This window comes from Pelecanus crispus, chromosome 3, assembly GCF_030463565.1.
Source record: "Pelecanus crispus isolate bPelCri1 chromosome 3, bPelCri1.pri, whole genome shotgun sequence".
Taxonomy (NCBI): Eukaryota; Metazoa; Chordata; class Aves; order Pelecaniformes; family Pelecanidae; genus Pelecanus; species Pelecanus crispus.
In genome coordinates this window covers 31,466,002-31,486,155 of record NC_134645.1, presented here as the reverse complement: position 1 = coordinate 31,486,155, position 20,154 = coordinate 31,466,002, and the positions used below count along the sequence as shown (strand labels likewise).

General features: G+C 40.2%; 1 protein-coding gene across 5 annotated transcripts in view; it reads right to left on the bottom strand.

The window, feature by feature from the left end:
* Positions 1-1,091: 1,091 nt before the first annotated feature.
* Positions 1,092-20,154, bottom strand: part of TMEM63A (transmembrane protein 63A) — a 36,041-nt gene continuing 16,978 nt past the window's right edge. For 3 of the 5 annotated variants that reach the window (XM_075708489.1, XM_009483108.2, XM_075708490.1), the window contains 11 exons: positions 19,424-19,561; positions 17,404-17,557; positions 16,541-16,647; positions 14,996-15,082; positions 14,304-14,366; positions 13,171-13,333; positions 11,936-12,041; positions 9,854-10,021; positions 5,732-5,847; positions 5,316-5,378; positions 3,210-4,714 (listed from right to left, as the gene is read on the bottom strand). In XM_075708489.1, coding sequence (XP_075564604.1) covers positions 4,565-4,714; positions 5,316-5,378; positions 5,732-5,847; positions 9,854-10,021; positions 11,936-12,041; positions 13,171-13,333; positions 14,304-14,366; positions 14,996-15,082; positions 16,541-16,647; positions 17,404-17,557; positions 19,424-19,561 — 1,315 coding nt within the window. In that variant the 3' untranslated portion in view covers positions 3,210-4,564. Of the gene's footprint in view, positions 1,756-2,306; positions 2,447-3,085; positions 4,715-5,315; positions 5,379-5,731; positions 5,848-9,853; positions 10,022-11,935; positions 12,042-13,170; positions 13,334-14,303; positions 14,367-14,995; positions 15,083-16,540; positions 16,648-17,403; positions 17,558-19,423; positions 19,562-20,154 lie in introns of those variants that run through there. The other 2 variants (XR_012830962.1, XM_075708487.1) reach the window with 2 other exon arrangements.

Below are 20,154 nucleotides of genomic sequence, written 5' to 3'. Positions count from 1 at the left end.
TGCTTTTAACCAGGAATCCAGAGTCACCCTTTACTAAAGGCTGCAGGCTCCTGGTTGGAAGAGATTAGTAATGGAGGCACACTGAGTAGGGAGAAGCAGCTTCGTATACTACACCAGTTAAGTTATGGGGCCACATTTGTTGTTTCATCAAAAGAATTAAAAGCAAATTATGGTACTCTCTATGGTATTATGGTACTAAAGGTATTATCTACAGTACCATATTGTGGTACTCATATGGTATTATCTATGCAATAGAAAGACAGCTGATCTTTATACACATTGTCTCCAAACACCAGATGCTTACAGACTCTGCTGACAACAAACAAGTGAAGATAACCCAGGAGCTCTGTGTTTGAGCAAAAAAAAAAAAAAAATTGGGAAGTTGCACTTGCTGCCACTGAGATGCTACGGCCTAACCAATCGGACGTCGGATACAAAGCAAGAGCCAGGAGTTAACCCAAGAGCCAAAAAATTAGAGGGAAGAATGTTCCATTATAATGACCCAATTTTCAGTGTCTCTGCTTTTGGTCATTTCCTTTCTGTTTTGATCTGTCAGACAGCTGTCCTCAGAAAGAATGAACAACTTCTGTACTTCTGAAATATCTGAAAGAGGCACTTGCAGCTGTTACAGACAGGTGACAAGCAGAATCATTCAAGAAGTCTTTAGATTAGACAGAGAAGGAATTTGCAAGGCCAGTTTAAGGAGATAAGACACATGTCCTCTTTGAAAGTTATGCCCCTGGCTATCATTTGGAATTGAAAGTGTGTATTTTCTTGTATTGTTGCAGTTTAAAGACATTGAAGTACGTCTTTTCTTTGTACTCAATGGACTTGGGTTTGTGTTAGTGACAGAAAAAGGTCCCTCCTCCCCAAATCTTCCTGTGCTGCTCACCTCACTTTTACTAAGAGCCAGGAGAACAACTCTGTGGTCTGCTGCTCCTTGGACAAACCCACCTTCTTGAAAAGCATAAAAGTAAAAGGCTTCCAAATGCTAATAAATGAAGTATCTGTAGATCATACATGAGAAAGCGTTCAGTTGTGCTGCTAGCATCCATGGGTAAGCAGAGCTGGGAACTGGATTCCCAGAGACAGAAAGAACATGGTCTAGTGCTACACTGAAGCATGTGAAAACTTAGCCAGCACAGAGACCTCCTTTTGGCTGAGGACATGGGAAAAGCCCAAAGGTAAACAAGGTGTGAACGTGTGCACCTAATGCAAATGAGAAATCGCAATCTTCATTTGGGTGTTGAGGATGTGTTGTAATAGGGCAGGAGGCGAACCAGACTGGGCATACATATAGAATAAGCTCTAACTGGCACAGAGCTAGGTCTATCTACACAAGCCAAGTTTTTTGAGTCTCAGCATACCACATAGCATTTTCTTCACTATAGAAGAAAATCATCTATAGTGAAGTCTTTGCAGAAGTGCACTGAATTGTACAAATATCAAATGGGCTCCATTCTTCAACTTTTCAGAGGTTGTCCCCTCGGTTGCATCACAGAGAATCCCATCACAGACCACACTGCAGGGCTTACTCATGTTTGAGTGTCAGACTTGTCCAGGATTCATGTTCCACAGGAGCACTGCTGGTGGTGGCTGCTAGAACACAAGTGCGGACTTAGCAAGGAGCGAGGTGGTGGGGAGGAGTTGTTCCAACTGAGCAACGCAAGGCAAGCAGCAGGCGCTGGATCTCAGCAAATATGGCTTCTGGGAGCTACAATCAGTAACTCCAGCTGGGCCATTTGCTTAGGCTTCCTGCCAAAAGATTTATAAAAAGAACAGTAAAGAATGTGCAAGGGCTTTAAATATGAATTTCAAATACAGTGCAGCCAATATCCACATTTGTTGAGGCTTCCATCCCTCAGCTTTTCTCTAAGGCTCAGCAAGGAATGCAAGGAGTTTCTTCTGCTGATCTAATTTTATCCTCTCAGAGATACCCAACAGCATGAAGGAATGAATTAGAGCCAGTGCAGTTTCCTAATTACTTCCAGCTCTCAGAGAGAGACCCAAAAGATACTAGGGAAGCAAGCAAAACATAGCAAAGATGATAAACCAGCCTTTGTGTATTGCTACACATGGAAGTCTTGTGATAATTTACTAATAGGTGATCCCAGCCTTTACTCAAACTCGTGCATGTCCTAATATTGTAGACCTATCTATGAGTTTAACTGCAACAGAGTACAGTGGCGAACAAGAATGGCTGCTACACGATAACTGAAATATGCAGGTCGTTTCCCCATCAGACACATGAACTGGTTCCTCAAATGCCAGCAACGACTATTTAGCAAGATGAAACTTTCCATTACCTAGTAGGTTTTCCATATTCTGTATCTGAAGCACGTTAGCATGACTGGAGGTGGGTTTTTTCAAGTTGACAGGAGAGCTGGCCCTGCCTGTACTGAACCCGTGCCAGCCAGAAGGAGCTTCATTACCAAGGTTCAGCAGCCTTCCAAGCACAAAAAGAAAATCCAATCACTGAAAGAGTTTTTGTCTTTCATATGACTTATAGAACCTCAGTGAACACCCGAAGTCACTTGTTCCAAAGAGTAAGTTATACCACAGAGCATAAAAATCCCGCAATACCAGCACCGTAAATAGGTCAAGTGCAGTAGCTGAATCATTTATTTGATTCCTCAATTAGTATACACGTAAGTGTCCACTGCTTCTGCAGACACCTGTATCAGATGGGGCACTGCAGCTAGAAATGAGTTAGAACAATCACAGACTTCTGATCTAATTAATACAAAAGGCTCTGTCTCCTCCTTCTGCCCTCACATCTCAGTGTATGAGACACTCAGAGACAAGTAAAAAATGTGGAGTCTGTTGGTTTTCTTTTTTTTTTGTTTGAATACCAATATTACATAGCAGTTTGTATCCAGGGTACAAACCACCTCTAGTAATACTATGATCGCTAAAAAATCCCTGCAATATTCAGTGTACATACCACCTCTAGTAATACCACAACTGCTAACATCAAAACACCCCACACACACATGCAACCCCCCTGACTGAACTGCAACACTAAAGTGACAGTATAAAGAAATCTGACACAAATCCATGCCCCCCCGACTAGACAAGGCTCCTCACTTGCCTTTTAAGAACCAGGAGTTATGTGTACCTTCAGCTAACAGGATGGGCTTGTCATCAGTGTTATCAGAGCTCTGCAGGGTCCTTCTTGCAGCAGGGCAGGTCCTCCTGCTCAGCATTTCTCCAGAGTGCTGGTCTGGGGAAGCTGGAGGCAGTCCTGCAAGACACTGAACATCTGCACACATGTATTTATGGCACAAATTCTACTCCAATCTCAAGATGTAACTGCTTCACAGACATGCTAGAAAAGGTCAAGTTCAGGAACTAACAGTTTAACAACAAGCAGGCAAACAGAGGGCTTGTGAGGGCCAAAACCTTCTCCTACCCAAAGGTCACCAAGATTCATCCCCTAGAGAAACTTAAAAGTATTCAAATCTCTCATGGGACATACTGTCATTTTAAGCCTCATGACAGTGCTCTTGTGACACTGATCATGCTGTGAGGCAGCTAGCAAAAGAACTGTTTCAATACACAAAGAAAAAAAAATAAATCAATCAAGACAGCCCAAAATTTCTCTGAACTCAGTGTTTTATTGCTTTGTGACTATTAGTTACACTTTGACACAAGGTATTTTGGAATAAATTGGCACCTACTACACAATTTAAAAACTTCATATCTTACAGCTCACATAACTGGCACCATAGAGAAAACCCAGAGATCTGTCATTTTGACCCAAGATTAAAAGAAAGATAAAATGTTTACATCCTTTACTGTTGGCAGGTGAACTTTCATTGTGGAAGGCCCTTAAAAATAGTGAACAGAAACTAACAACCTAAACGCCCTCCAAAAACATATATAAAACCAGTATCAGATAAATCACTCCCTTCTTTACACCAGTCTTTTTGCTTTGGTACTTTTAGTACCCAAGTGCACAGTAACTCCCTCATCTCTTTTAAGGAAAAAAAAGTAACATGGTCAAGTCTACACTGACTACTTAGGGTGACAAAAGGAAAGACTCCCACACACCATCCTCAGCGCCCACAGCATTTTCATCAAAAGTGACATTGCCTCAGGATTTAACACATCCCAAGAGGTTTATAAATACTAAAGGTTGGGTGTTTTTAAATTTTTTTCTAAAAGCAAGAATTATTTTGAATAAATAAGTAACAGCTGTAATAGCTGCATTTACTTTGGTGAACATTTATCTATACGCAGCATAAGTTATCTTCATGAGGCAAGCGATGAGATAGCATAAGTGAAGTCCCTGAGGATCAGCATCTCTGCTCAACATGTTTGTTTCACAATGTGTGTAGACATCCTGGAAAACAATCAGTCCCAAGGCATCTGCTTTTTAATCTCCAAGCACAGCTGCAGACCGCACCATGAATAATTTCTGCACCTCTTCTTTAGGCAGGAATATGTAAATAAAACAGAATACTTAGTAGGTGGTGGTGGTGGGGGAGTTAGTTCTCCTAAACCTGGACCAAGTGCTCCACCTTGTGTTAGTCCTTGGCAGTCAAAGCGAACCTCTCGATGCCTACTCAATAATTGCAGATCCAGCAGAATAGCTTATGATTTCTTCTGCCTGTGAACTAGTGTTGTCCATGGTGCCATATGATTGCTGCTTCTTATGGGCAAGCATCGTCCCTTCTGTAGAATAAGGATGCAAAACTCGGGGGATGTACATCTGAAATCACAAGTGTTAAGGATTTTACTATTCTCTCAAAGCATAATGTTGGGATAATTCACCCAGGATAATTTTTCCCTTCACCACTCTTCTTCTCAACCATCTCCCATTCTTCACCTTAACACCTAAGGCCTTTTGCACCCTAATGGAGGCTTCTTTGTGCAACACTCACCTGTATTTGTAGACTGTGGCACAAAGACCTCTATTTCTACCTCAGTCCTACATCCTTTTTAGTGACATGGCAGGTAAGACCTGCTACATGTCACAACTTTCAAAGTCACAAAGCAGTGGCAACTGACTGCATTTGGCAGCTGTCCAGATGTGAGGATCTGTCTGGTGTAAGGCCAAGAACACAGCGTACAGAGCTGCTGGAAGTAGCACATCTCAACTACTCCCAAAACATCAGCCGAAGGTACTTCTGGAACACCACCTGGGAACAGTCAAGGAGCCCAGCTGCAGAACTCTCTGGTTCCACATGCATATGGGAAGTCCCACAGTCCATTCAGACTAGTATGTCCTACACAAGCTCTTTGGTAAGCAGGTGAGAAATTATGTTTTTCTAGGAAACGTAAGAGAATATTAGTAACTCTTAACTTCTTACAGAAGATGTTGAGATGGTTGGTACATCTGTGTCATCTCCTCTTTCATCTTGCATGTCTTCTGTCTATAACCAGTAACAGGTGGGGAAGGAAGAGAGATCATATCAAATTGGTAAGTCAAAACAATATACAGAGATCATAAGCGCCTGAAAACCTGCACAGAGAGATCTCTGTGTAGTGCTTGTACTCACTCCTCCAATCCTCTTGCATACTGCTCTTTCCTCTCAAATTTAGTTCCTGCTAACACTGACAGACTTTCCACTGTGCCAAGCAGCCTACCTCTTTCGCCATCTTACCAGAATGAACTTTTGAGGACAGACATTGCTAGCAAGAAGGCACAAACAGCCCAGCAGGAACAGCTGGTGCTACATGAAGCACATAGGTAGGTGCTGAAAGGTGTCAGGTATCCATCGCTTACCTTATAATTCAGTGGGCTCAGGTACTTGAAACAGCCAAAACAAGTATAAGCCAAGCAAATAACAATTGTGATGTTGACAACTAGGAAGGTAAACATGGTTGTAGGTGCTTTAAAGCCTAGAAAAATATCCAGAGAATACAATATAAAAATACATAGCAGGAAAAACAAACAAACCAACCTTTATTTTATATTCCCTATTTTCAGAAGCCTTGTGTGGTTTGGTTTTTTTTTTTCCCTTTTCCTTAGAGGATTGGGCATACCACTTCCAGCCACAAACAGGAGAACCTCATTATGCACAAAGCTTGTTGACTGGTAAAACTGCTGAGCAAGCTTGTTTCCCCAGCTTCCTTAAAGGCCAAGAAAGGCGGCTGCAATACTTGAATGATAAACAAGACTCAGAGCGATCCTTCTCCTCCTCCCTCAGTCATCTATTCTGGACCCACTTCTAAAATACTTTCATTAATGATCTGTGAAATGTAATAGATAGAGTCCATTTATTAAATATGATGATGGCACCAAACTAGATGGCTTGCAAACAACCCAAAGGAAAAAAAATGAAAATAGAAAAGAAAAAAAAAATGACCTTATTAGATGACCCCACCCTCTTTCAAGGGGAAAAAAAAACCCAACCAAAAATAAACAGCAAGATGAAATTGTATGTAGAAAACTGTAAATAACTACAATTTGGAAGGAAAAATGAAATGTAGATATGAGGGATAACAAGCGTGTAGTACTGCAAAATACAAGTGCTGATTGATTACAAGCTGGAAAGCAGTTAATAGTGTGATGTTATCACAAAAGATGGGAAGAAAGAAAAAAAAAAAAAAAAGGCAAGTCTGGTACCTATACAAAATAATTTGGTGCTACTGAACCTTCAACTTGAGCAGCCTTGTCTGTGTAGGACACCATGATAAAATATGGACAGAACTGGGAGGAATCCAAGGAAAAGGAACAAGAAAAGAAATTGAGTAAACGTGAACTAAGCTGAAAGGCAAGTTTTTCTTCACAAACAGAAAAAAGAGAGAGAGAGATAAAACTATAGGAAATGACATGGTAGCTGCCTCTAGTATGGAAAAAGTTATAATGATTACAGTGACTTACTATTCTTCAGGTCCATTGGGGAAATATTCTAAAGAAATTATTCTCATTTTACAGCAAACATGACTTGAATAAGATATTAGGAAAAAAACCCTCAAACTAGCTGTTTCTAAGCTTCTTTAGACAAAAGAGGCAACACCAACCCTCAAATATTTTTGTGGTAACCCCAGCATATGCAGTGGCACAGAACAGACGAGTTTTACTTCTTAGCAAGTTATATAAGCCCTGTGCAGATCCGTTCATGAGGGCAGACAGGGAAATACCACCCCACCCCCCCCAAAAAAAAACCTCAGGCCCCGCACTTGGGTCATAACAACCCCGTGCAATGCTACAGGCTTGGGGAAGAGTGGCTGGAAAGCTGCCTGGCCAAAAAGGACCTGAGGGTGCTGGTTGACAGCCAGCTGAACGCTAGCCAGCAGTGTGCCCAGGTGGCCAAGAAGGCCAACAGCATCCTGGCCTGCATCAGGAATAGTGTGGCCAGCAGGAGCGGGGAGGTGATTGTCCCCCTGTACTCGGCGCTGGTGAGGCTGCACCTGGAATACTGTGTCCAGTTTTGGGCCCCTCAATACAAGAAAGACATTGAGGTGCTGGAGCGTGTTCAGAGAAGGGCAACAAGGCTGGTGAAGGGTCTGGAGCACAGGTCTTATGAGGAGCGGCTGAGGGAACTGGGGTTGTTTAGCCTGGAGAAGAGGAGGCTGAGGGGAGACCTTATCGCTCTCTACAACTACCTGAAGGGAGGCTGTACGGCCTCAAATTGCACCAGGGGAGTTTTACATTGGATTTTAGGAAAAATTTCTTCACAGAAAGGGTAGTCAAGCATTGGAAGAGGCTGCCCAGGCAAGTGGTTGAGTCACCATCCCTGGAGGTATTTAAAAGATGTGTAGATGTGGTGCTTAGGGACATGATTCAGTGGTGGACTTGGCAGTGCTAGGTAAATGGTTGGACTTGATGATCTTAAAGGTCTTTTCCAACCTAAACAATTCTATGATTATATAAACCAAAAAAACCCCACAAACGTGTCACAGTTCATGTGTTTTCTTCAACATCCTTTAGAAGAGGTTGTTTTTATAAGCATAGGTAACATTGATATTTACCAGCCGGTGAGGCGTGTCTACACCAAAGCCAATGTATGGTACGAACCACAAGGCAAACAGCAGAGATCAGGGAAGAAGAAATCTCCAAAGATCATTCTTCCCCACCCTGTGTCCTCAGCAGTCCTTCCTGCCAACAGCTCTAGAGAACATGGGACTTAAGCAACTAGCCCAGGACACGGGAGTTGAACTGCAGATAGTATCATCATCGCCTCCTCGGTTGTGAGAGGCCCAGTGGTGTTTTTGGTGTATGATGGATGGATGGCATGAGAGCTGAGGAAGAAAACAGCGACTGAGAAGAAATAGATGACACCAGTACAGCCTATCACCCTCTGTATGCACTCAAGTGATATTTGATCCTGACTGAGAACTGGGATAGAAGTCCTTCCAGCATTACATTAACATAATGAGTGAGAAAACAGAGCATTATCACTGTACTCTGCAACCAAACTGAAATATCTTTACCAGGCAAACTATACAAATCAATGACTAAGCAATCAAGCTTTACACACCACAAACTGATCTATTTTGCAGATAAGGAAGCAGAGCACTCTTCCCCTCCTTCCTTCTCTTTGGCACAAGAAGCAGCAATGAAATCAATGGCAATGAAATCAAAATCTCAGGTTCCTACCTCTCAGACTCATACCACTTGGCTAGACTGCCCTGTGCACTGACAAATCACGGAACAACATCCTGTAAACAGGTTCCTCTATACTGACCAAGCCAAACATGGCAATCTGGTCTGTGTTTTCCATTAAAAAGTTCCATGACAAATGATGGTTTTACCAGAGATGCAGAACCAGAAAACATTATTATAAAGATTTAATTTTTACTACACCAGGATTTCCTTCATAACAATTAAAGAGATGCATCAACTGCTGCCGTGTTTGGAGCTGATTTTTCTAAAGCATGCTCTAGAAATTCTGCTGTTATTTTAGAGGACATAGATTTGTTGGTTGCAAAGACAGCTCTCAAAACAAGGGAGAAAACCACGCTCTCAAAACATACAAGTAATACAGGGACATCTGCTCAAATCCAAGGACAACCCGAAGCAATAGTTCCGAGTGCCTCTTACATCCACAGGGAGCTATTTCTAAAGTTAGATGACAGTCTGCCAACAGTATCTTTTTTACTACTGGTATGCTAGAAAAACACAATGCAAGCATGGTCATTTGTCATCAGTGCTGTGAAAGAAGAGGGCAAAATACCAAGGGCCTCATTCCCAAGAAGGGAAGCTCAACTCCTTCCAGCATCACTGGCATCCCTGTTCCATGTATTTGCAAAATACAGAATGACCCTGTTTGTAAATTAAATAAATTACACACAAAACATGAGTTTTTAAATTACAATATGGGGAGGAGAGTCACCATCTCACTGCAGTCTTCCACGTAAAGTTTGATGGATGATGTAGAACACAGGTCTTACTAGCATTAACCAACATTTTAACTTTTTTTTCTAAATGACAGCTGTACAATAGAGGCAGTAGCCAATTCATCCAGCCAAATTAAAAAACTTATGCACAGACTACACAAATGGAGGTAGTAAAGCCAGAGACCATCTTACTAGAAAGAGCTAATTCTGAATAGATTTTTGGTTTATTTGAGGATTTTTACTGTCTGTCACTCCACAGCCCGACTGGCCAATTCAAACTCTACAGATTCAGGGAACACACGATCTCCTGTAAAATGAAGTAATAGGAAGCTCCATGCTAACAGTTTGAAGTTAACGTATCAGCCATCTCCATCAGAGTATCTTATGCAAACTTGTGTAAGCTGCAAATGTTGTATAATTCAGTGCCACAGGTAACCACCATGACTTTCCATTACGGAAGGAAAGAGAAAAGCCCACAAAGCCTATGAGTCTTCACATGTAATTTAGGTAAGGTGGCAAGAGAGGTAGGAGCAGCTTCCAGGCAGAAAAAGGTAATACTTACCCAGCCGCAAAAATGAGAAAAAATAGAGCCAGAAAAGGCAGAGAATTGGAGCTGCAAGGGCCTGATTCACAGCTGCAAAGTGCATCTTCTTCTCCAGCTTGGCAGGGAGGTACGCATAGTAAAGGTTGTAACGGTCAACCATGTGCTTCAGGAGTATGTATATTAAACCTGGAAGGAAAAAAGGGAGAGCCAAGGAGAGGTTATTGAAGACTTGATAAAAAGCAGCAATTCTGTGCGGAGATCTACACTAACCAAGTGACTGAAAAGCTAGATACCGATGGTGGATACAGCCCAAATATGAATGGGGTACAGCTGCATGACAGCAGCCCGCTCCTAAGGTTGTTGCATCCCCAGCCCGAGACCCGGGGTCTCCCCATCCCTGCCCCTCTCCACACACTTCTCTGTGGCACCACTCATGCTCCCAGAGAGAACCCAGAGCTCCTTCCTAGTGCTGGCACTAGAGGCCAAGCTGGTAGGGGAGACTTGGTAACTCCTCCACCACCGTACTGGTGAGGAAGAAAGGTCTAACAATGGCGTAACGTCCCCTCTCAGTCTTTGATAGGTCCATGACTGGATTTCAAGTTAGCTATTTCTTATCCCAAAAAAAAAGCCAGTTACTGCGGTGACAGCTATGAATTGCAACAGCTCTGGTATGCAGTAGCACATTCAGATACTTACAACTGCACACAAAATGATTGTTACAAAAAAATTGGCCATATTCTCCCAATTATAGGGTTGTTGATTAAAACCAGTTCTGAACAATATCTGATTTAGCTAATTATGTTGTATCTAGCTCTCTAAAATTTTTGATTAGAAAAGGAAAATACCAACTATATAAAATTATTTAGTACTACTTATGCCTGATAAACAGCTTTCCAGGTGGAAATATCTGTAGCTGTGGACAAGATTCTTTATACATAATTCTTATGACCAGAATAGCTGTGAAAAAAAGATGCAATAAACTAAGAAGCAGATCATGTCACAGCCACTAAAGATGGACAACTGTCCATGAGTTCTAGACAGGTTGTGAAGTTTCTTGCACACCGATAGGGGATTTAATGGCTGGTACAGGAATAAGGAAGTAGTCAAAGCCAGATATATAGGCAACTTCAGGCAGAAATGTTAAGTTTTGTTCACGGGACAGAAATAACCGAACTGAGTAAGAGAAACATCCTAGGAAAAAAAAAAAAAAAAAAAAAAGAGGTCCGTGGCTAGAGATCTGGAGACCTTCTCAGGGTCCTGCAGGACTGCAGCTCTGTCTACACCACGGGGCAGCTGTGCTCCACCCACACGCCCTGAACTCCTAGTTAACTGGTTTTCTAAGCCAGCAAATCTACCAGAGTACACAGCATTTCCTTTTCCAGTCAAAGGGCAGCTATGGTGTTCACCAAGACCATGTCCCAGCAAAGCAGTCAGCACATCGTTAGGTCACATCCCTGGGGTCAGGACCATGGGGTACACAGCTATCCGTAGCACAGTGATGACCACAGCCCCTTTTCTCATTTAGGATGTGGAACTTTAGATAAATGCTTTGCAATGCAGAAGAGCTGCAGTAGTGAAAAGGACAGGTAGTTTTCCAGTCTCTTGCTACTGGATCGACACGCTTATTTTTGTGCTTCATTTTACACACATCAGTCAAACTTTAGGACAACAGTTATTTCAAATGTGCCTATAGAATTTGGGGATCAGAATGTCTCAAGTCAAGTTTGGCTACTTAAGGTGGACCTCCAGACTGGGTACCCTCTGCAGCTTGCTTCTTCCAGACCTCAAGAACCCAGAGATAAAAATAATCCCCTCATCCCCAAACCTACCTAAATTCCTATGCTTAGCTAATAAAACCACCACCAGAGCCAATACTCTCAAACTTGAGAAAAAAAAATAAGCACCTAATAGACATTAAACATACTTTCAACTTCTAAAGGCAGTACAAGAGCTAAGTAATTCACTATCTTCTGCCCTGTTTTTCCACAAGAAGGGAGGGAAACTTGGATCCAAGTCCTAGGGATTATCAGCATGTGAACCAAACCTCCCACATGCCCCCATCTTCCTCACACAGTACCCACAGCTCATTGGAAAACTTACCAAATGGGACAATGATGGGACACGTAATGCTATAGGCCATGATGACAGTGAACACACACAACATCCAGGCATACATTGCTCCAAATTCATATTCAAATGCTTGTTGCTAGGAACAAAAACAAAACACCCAAAACTCATGTCATGTACGACTGTGTCAGGAGTTAAGAACAGATTCACTAAAACATAAAACAACAATTCACTTTCTCTTGTTCTCTCCCTATGAGAGATCAGTTATTTCCCTAAGAGGCATAAATGATGTAATTACAGAGATGAAGTGTTATGCATTTTAAGCATCTGTACTTACAGAAAATATGCTGCTTCTTTCATAGCCTTAAAGTAACTCCTCAGGGAATCTGTTTTCATCTACAAGAAGCAACTACTTAAAACCACAAGGCAGAAAATAATTGTGCCAAGCTCAGAACGTTCATCTCACTGCAGATTTTATTGAATCTGTACTGTTCCTTGTGTTGGCTTTCCCAGTAGGGAAAGCTCAAGATATCAAAGCTTTGGTGTGGTCAGTAGTCCCACTTTTTCCTCTTAGGATGAGGAAATCAATATAAATAATTTCAACCAGAGCAAGGGGTAATATGCAACAGTTAACAGAAGTGAATGTTTAAAAGAACCTTTTAAAAATGGAACCCACCCACCCATAAAAAAAGAAAAGACTAAAAAAAAAAAAAAAACCAATAAAAAGAACAGGATCAGCTGTATACAGGCTTAAGTTCCCACTGTAACACCTGGAATTTCAAGCTGCAAGACAACACATCATCCAGAAGTGAAAGTCCACCACTTAAAATGGAATATGGACAATAAGTATGTATTTTGCTAGATGTATGTTCAGATTAAAGTAAGTTTTACACTCCTGTGGGCTGACAGAAGAAACTAACTATAGACAGATTTGAACTTAAAAACCCCTGAAGTTTAGACTATAATATAAAACCAGAATTATCCTATAAAATCCAAATCATGAAACTCTGACTTGGAGATATGAAGAGTTTCATACCTGAAGTTCAGAGCTTGGGGTTTGATTTTTGACCATCTCTGACTTGAATAAATATCTCCCCATTATCTGTGCTGCAAATTAAGGGAATATGAACCTATCATGGATGACTGAAACAAAGGCCAAAAAAAAAAATGACAGGAGATGACAGTTAATGGCATGAAGGATGGGGGCTCCAACAGTTTCTGATAAGGATGTCATTTAATTGCCTCTTGCTAAGGAGGTGCACTAATACCTGTTTAATATTTTTCCTTTCTGCTGTGGACTTGGCCATTATCATGCGTATGGTGTAAAGGATGAGGCCAGGCAGGCGCAGCAGCTCCATCCCATTGCCAATGAAAGCAGAGGCAATCACATAGTTCACAAAGAAGGCTCCCTGGTCAGGCAGAAAGACGCATCTGCAAGGAAAGATATCAGACATTGACTGGAAAGCAGACAAGCAAATATAGCATGTATACTATGGATCCCTATCACCTTTGGAAATCTCTTATCATAAGGATAAGCACTGGACACCGTAAGAAGTGGCTAGAAGATTTCCAATAACCTTGTTGAAAAGGAGTACTACATAGCTATAAATGCAGTAAGTATAGTATACTGTAAGAGCCTGGCTGAGTTGCAGTTTGGATGAGGAATAAGCTGTTCACAAAAAGATACAGCAGTCTCACGGGTGGCTGATAGCAGGCAAGAGCATCATTTGATGTCTGCAACAGCAACCCGAGGCAAGATGAGATAAGACTACAATAGAATAATTGTCTTTCCTAGTTAGTAACTCCTAATTGTCTTCTTGTTCCCGATTTTGAAACAGCATTTGGAAACCTAACTATGTCCTAATAATTGCATTCTATTCTTTCCCTCCAGCCACAGTCACAAGAGCTTATAGTAACCAATATCTGCAAATTTGCAATACTGCTGTAAAAACGTTCATGTTTCTTAAACTCAAGAGTCCATGGATTTCAGAAAGAGAACTGCTGCAGCTATTTGGTCCCTCTGTAATCCTTGGGAAGATCCCCTGTCCATGATACACAACAATCCTCAGTACATTTTCTGGTCCCCTTCTCACCTGCATCATATCATTCTGTCCTTTCTTGTCTTCTACAAAATGTGTAAGGTTTTGGGAAAATAACTGTCTCCATTGAATGTCAGCATACATTAGCTAGCAGGAAAAAAAGTATGGATTTCTTCACAGCAAAATCATTTGCATTCTCCTCCCCTTATTCAGAATCTCATCATCGTCCCACAGGATACCATCCCAGAGCAAATTTTAATAAACACTAACCAAGGTTAGTACACAGGAAAAAAAAAAAAAAAAAAAAAAAAGAAGAAAATAAGTCCTAAGTATTCCTTTAGCAAAGAGTTGCTAATACTTACTCCAGTCTAACTGCAGAATCAGACGATTCTCTGTCAAACAGCCAACGGAAAAAGAAATCAAGGCTGAAAGAAAGATAGTTAATGTAATTCTGTCTCTAACAGCTTAGTAATGTGTAAAATTGCTTCTCTTTTTAAGTAGTTCAGATTAGGATAGTGGATAGAGAAAATTTAATCAAATAATCTGAACACTACTTTAGTTTTTTCACAATTACTGATAGTCAGGAATAGGAAAAAAGATACAGAGTCAAACAAAACAGAAACATCTACTTCATGCTAAAATTTTAATTCATTTTTAGCAGTTACTATATAGGTAGGACAAATACATGTTATCCGGTTAGCCAGGGAAACAGTCAAATGCTGTAAAGGTGGAAAGAAAAGGACAACTATAACTGAAGTGTAGGAAACTAGGTTCTCAGCTATGATGGCGAGTATGGGCAACTTTCAGCTAGTCATTGATCTTACAAGGTCTTAAACTTCTTTGCTAAAAGAAGAGTCAGCCTTTGGAAACTTCAACTATGAGGTCCTCAGATGAAAGATGAATATTGAAATCCAATGCATAATGACAATATAACCATACACACTGGAGGGAGTGGGGGTACATCAACTATACCTCAATGAACAACTAGAAAACAGAAGTTGTCTTATATGATAAAAGTACTCAAACATTACTCAGTTAAACTGCGATTCTTTACCTGGTCAGACCAAGGGAGGGCAGAATCAATACCATGAAGATCAAAAATGTGTAGACTTTATGCATCATTATTCTGTTCTCTGCAGATCTACCAACATAAAAAGTCACTGTATAAGAAACTCATACGAAAGACTTGCACACATCAAGGATCTTGCCCAGACGATGTCAGCACCCATCAGACTTCCAGCTTCCCCTACCATATCACGTTGCTACAAGACACTCAAAAAACAAACATCTTTGAGATATTCACTAATTTGGACTCTGAGCAGGCTCTCAGTATCTTCTTGGGCAAAGAAAACATTTCTGAACATTAATCCAGACTCTGGATTAGCGTCACTACAGGCCTGCACCACAAGCAAGGGGATGTGCGGCAATCGCAGCTGTCTCTCATCCAGTGATACATCTTGCAACAGCTTGTAAACAAACAATCTTCAAGTGTTATGCCAAGAGGGATTAGGCAGTTCATAGAAGGGCACCACTGCCAAGAAACCAGACACTTAGACAAGCTACTTGACTGTCCTTGCCAAGTGTCAAGTCTTTGCGAACAACATGACACTACTAATGCTATACCCCTACTACAGTAGCAGGAACATCTATCTAGTGACACGCTGTTGCCAGAAAAGTGCAGTGATTGCTATAAACAATTCAGACCGTTAAAGGTGGCACCTGATAGGGCATTAAAACCACAGAAGTTTTATTATAAGATCATGCAGCCCTTGCGCACTGTGGGATGTATCAGTGTAACTATACTGAGGCTTGAAATCAGATCTGTGATCTCTAGTGACTTTAGAAAGCTATTTCAATTGATTGAGAAGTTCATGTGCCTAGTGCAACTACCAAAAAAAAAAAGTTGATGAAAAGCATACAACTTCGATGAATAAACAGTAGATTCTGCACACAATGTCTAAGGGAATGGTACAAAAAATTAAAAAGTAAAAAAAATTTGACCTTAGAATATAAAAACAAACAAAAAAATGGCTGCAGGCATTACAGAAAATGATTGAGTGAAGTCAAGTGAAGCTGGGATTCAGCATGCAATATCATGCTTTTATCTGACTGCAGGTAAACTGGGGATGAAATCTGGTACACCAAACCAAGCTGTGCTGAGTTCTCCAAGTTAGCAACACATCACCATGCTTGACATCTCTGGAGTGCACCAGTTGTATCTGAAAATCTTGCATCAACACATCTGCTGGGCCTTGGTCCCATAGGTCCTCTGACCTTATGAGGTCAGAGGCATGGCCCATGCTCCTGTTGAAGGTACACCCCCTGAGACTGCTTATACATTTTTTTCTGATTAAACACAGAGGTGGGGGGGACAAGGGGGAAGCATAAGCAAGTCATGTGGTCAGATTACACTTGCTGTGTTGATTACAAATTACTTAAACTCTAATGTTATAACCAACACTTTGGAAAGAGATGAGAACATGACATTCCCTGCTACAAGAGGTCTGCAGATTTAAGAACTCCCTGAAAGATAACCACTTTCTCCATTTATTTTAGTAATTCAGCTGATAAGGCCAAAACAGAAGAAAATCATGCTTACTTTGTCCAGTGGGACTCCAACAAAGTTGAGTAATAGACAATTGTTGGTAGCAAAGCTGAGAAGGACCAGAGCAAGAGCGTTGGGAAAAACTGACTGATGATGGGATTCTAGTGCGGGGGAAGAAAGGAAGAATAAGTATTAAAAACATTTTAATACAGCTGTGGTAGAACAGAGGCTGCAATATTTTGCTTTTTGTAAATTATAGCAGGTTGGACTGTGGAAGTTATATTCAGATATGGTCTTAAAATGAGTGAGTGCTCAGCACTGGTGCGCAAGACGAAAAACAAGAGTAGGATTAGGAATTAAATTCCATGAGAGTGAAGTCTCACAAGCAGTTTTTATGTAGTTTACACTAGCTTGGGGAAGCATTTAAAATGAACAGTTTGCAAGAGACTTTAGCTGCACAGTAGGACCAGATAAACATGCCATCCTGTTCTGGATCCAATAAGCAAAATAAAACCATGGCATTTTACTTCAGAGTTTAAAATCTGAATTCCCCCCTTCTCATCATAAAAATCAAAATGTAAGTTGGACTTGAAATTCCATTTTGGCACAGGGTTTTTATTACAAAATTTAGAATTATGTAAATTTGGAATGCAAATTTTTACTACAAACAAACAAGACATTCATAATAATATAAAGTTTCAGATTAAATTACTTCAGCCTACTATCAAGGAACAAAAGAGGACTAAAGACCTGATTCTGGACATACGCTTTTTAATCAGCAGTTATGTAAAACAATCCTGAGAATTTCAACTGAATTTAGCTTATAGACATTGTTTCATTGTCTTACTATACACCTATCAGTTTATCAACATTTTGGTCTGATACACAGCTATATCCAAACATATGGTGATACTCACATTAAGGTAGTGAATAGGTTTAGTGACATTGAACTTGTCCATGGTTGAGATGATTATGGAAGGAGTAGTAAGAAAAAACAGCACGATAAAAAGAAGCAAATTAATGCAAGCCCATCTAAACCACCATTTCAGTCCATGCACTGAAAGATTTTTCCTGGGGAAAAGAAAAAAAAAAAAGGACATAAAAACAAGCAGTCAGCATTTGCTGTTAAAAAAATATATATACTATCTGTCAAGTAACAGGTGGCACTGTTTTTTCTAAATTGAGCTTTCATAGTCTCAAAGTTATATAACAAAGCACTACACAAGTTTCAGTTACTATTAGAAATAGAGAAAACTCTGCAAACTTTCTTGAATGACAACATAAATTGTTCTTGCAGAACATATTTAGTCTTTCGTAACACAAATACAATGTCTAAGGTAGTTAAGGTTTGGGATGAAACACTTCCACTGTTTAATAATACGGAAGTACTAAAAGTTAGAACAAGAAGAGACAGAAGATACAGAGAATTTCTGCAAGAATAGCCAGAGGCAGAATCTACCAGGAACATGTGATTTAAAAAAAAAAAAAATTAAAAAACCCTGCATCCCTTCCTGCCATATTGAAACAGCAACCGTAGGTCTTAAACAGGTAAAGTTCTTAAATGTTACCTGAAATGGTTCCCAAAAGGACTGGAATGATTTGAACCCCAGCCAAAGCCAAGTATTTAGAACAGACAAAACAGGGATACAGAGGCTCAGTAACATCCCCAATTATAACAACTCTTTTTGTGAACCTAGGTTAAGTAACTTGACAAATCCCTGTGCCTCCTCTTCAAGGTGGAGGGGAGGAAAGAAAAAGAACAGGAAAAAAAAACCCCAAACACCACCATGTTCCCCTCTCAGAGTTGTTTAGAAAAGCTTTGTAAGTGCTTCAACCCACTGAAGCCTCAGCTATCACTTCCCGTGTCCATAAGACAGCAATTGAAGAAAGGAAGAGGAAATGAAGCATACACACATGCAAGAACCCTTTCATGAAAAAGGCAGATTAAACTGACCCTACCTGGAAAGCAGCTTGCAAAGATTTTTAATTCATGCCTCAAAATAACACAGCTGCAAAAGACACAGCTAAGAATCATGGTTGTTTGCTTTATGGTTAAAGATTCTGTACTGTATTCCCAACTGCAGAATTGTAGTTCTAGAGAAAACCTCTCAATTATTACAAATAGATGGCATAGTCACCTTAAAAGTAATTTTTTTATTAAAATCGTTAGGAAAAAAGTGTACTTAAAAAAAAAAAGTTACATACAGGTGAAATACAGTAACTTGAGCATGTTTGTGTCTCACTTGCAGTTTTGGTTTGGGCAATGGAAGTGTCACAACAAATTTACTGTTATATGAACAGGGGATTATATTGACCCAACCCTAAGTTATTTGCAAAGCAATTGGAAATGTTTAGTCATTTTTAGCCTACAAGCATGACAGAAGGCAGCACAGGAACAGTTTAATTCAAAAAGCATTTATCTATTTTCCAACACTCTCCTGTAAGTGGTGGGTAAAGTCTGGGAAATTTACTGCGTCAATAAAGAGATGTTAGAAGACAGACCATAGCTCACAGAGTGGATCAAGTTATACCCGTCATGCAACTAAAAAAAAAAAAAAAAAAAATACATACTTGGAGAATACTCAGCACTAACACCAAGTTGCTTTCCGCAGATCTCAACACTAGATAGGCATTAACCTCAAAAAAATGGAAACACTGAGGCACAGAAATTAATGGGGTTTTTTTTACTTTTTTAAAGTTAACAGGAACTGCAGGTACCAGAACTTTGAGGTGGAAAAACTCTAGTCAGCCTCTGAGAGGTCTCCCCAAGGTCAATGAAGAACACCAGTAATGGACATAAAGATGCATATCAGCCACATCCAAACACTACACAAGTCTTAGTTTAGGGTTAAAGAAAAATGCACTCAGCCCCCTTCTCCTGTCCCCATTCTAAACAAACATTATCATAAATAAATGCATGCAAGACAGGAATCTTACCAACAAATATTCTCAGGATAAGGAGCGTATATAACCTCCCAGTTTGATACGCACAGCTCCCTGCTGTAGGATGATGGCTGGGGTTCTCCTTTACACTTAATACTCTGACATTTGCAGGCATTGAAGTCCTTAAGGATACTGTAAGGAAGGAGAAGAGGAGGAAGATTTTTCCAAAATTTTTTACACCTGGAAATGCTGCATATGTAATGAGAAAGACTGGGAACAGAGATAAAGGCTTTTTTGCTTTTAACAACTGGAGATCAAGATAGTACTTAGACCACAATGTAACATCATATTACACATGTAATGACCATCATATAAACAGTTACCACCATAGGTCTTTGAGATCTGACAAAGTTGGAAACAGAAAGCAGTCTTGGTTTGAACTGTTCAGTGCTTCTACCAACACAAACAACAGCAGTGACGAGTATTAAAAAAAAAAAAAAAATTAGAAAAAAAATGAAAGCCTGAGAGCATTGGAAAAAATAAAAATAAAGACAGCCAGTTCCCCAAACACCTCTTTATGTAATTAGCGCTGTTTTCAAATCAAAGCAGACTAAAGGATTAGTCCGCACTCTCATTTCACTACACTAGTATCAAAACTAGCCAAATTTTGCCTTGGGTACCAATTCTCAGAAAATTTTTTATCATGCTGGTATTCTCACAATTCAAAATATTACTCTCTTTCATCCACTCCTAAAATAATCACAATACTTAATTTTATCTTCTAA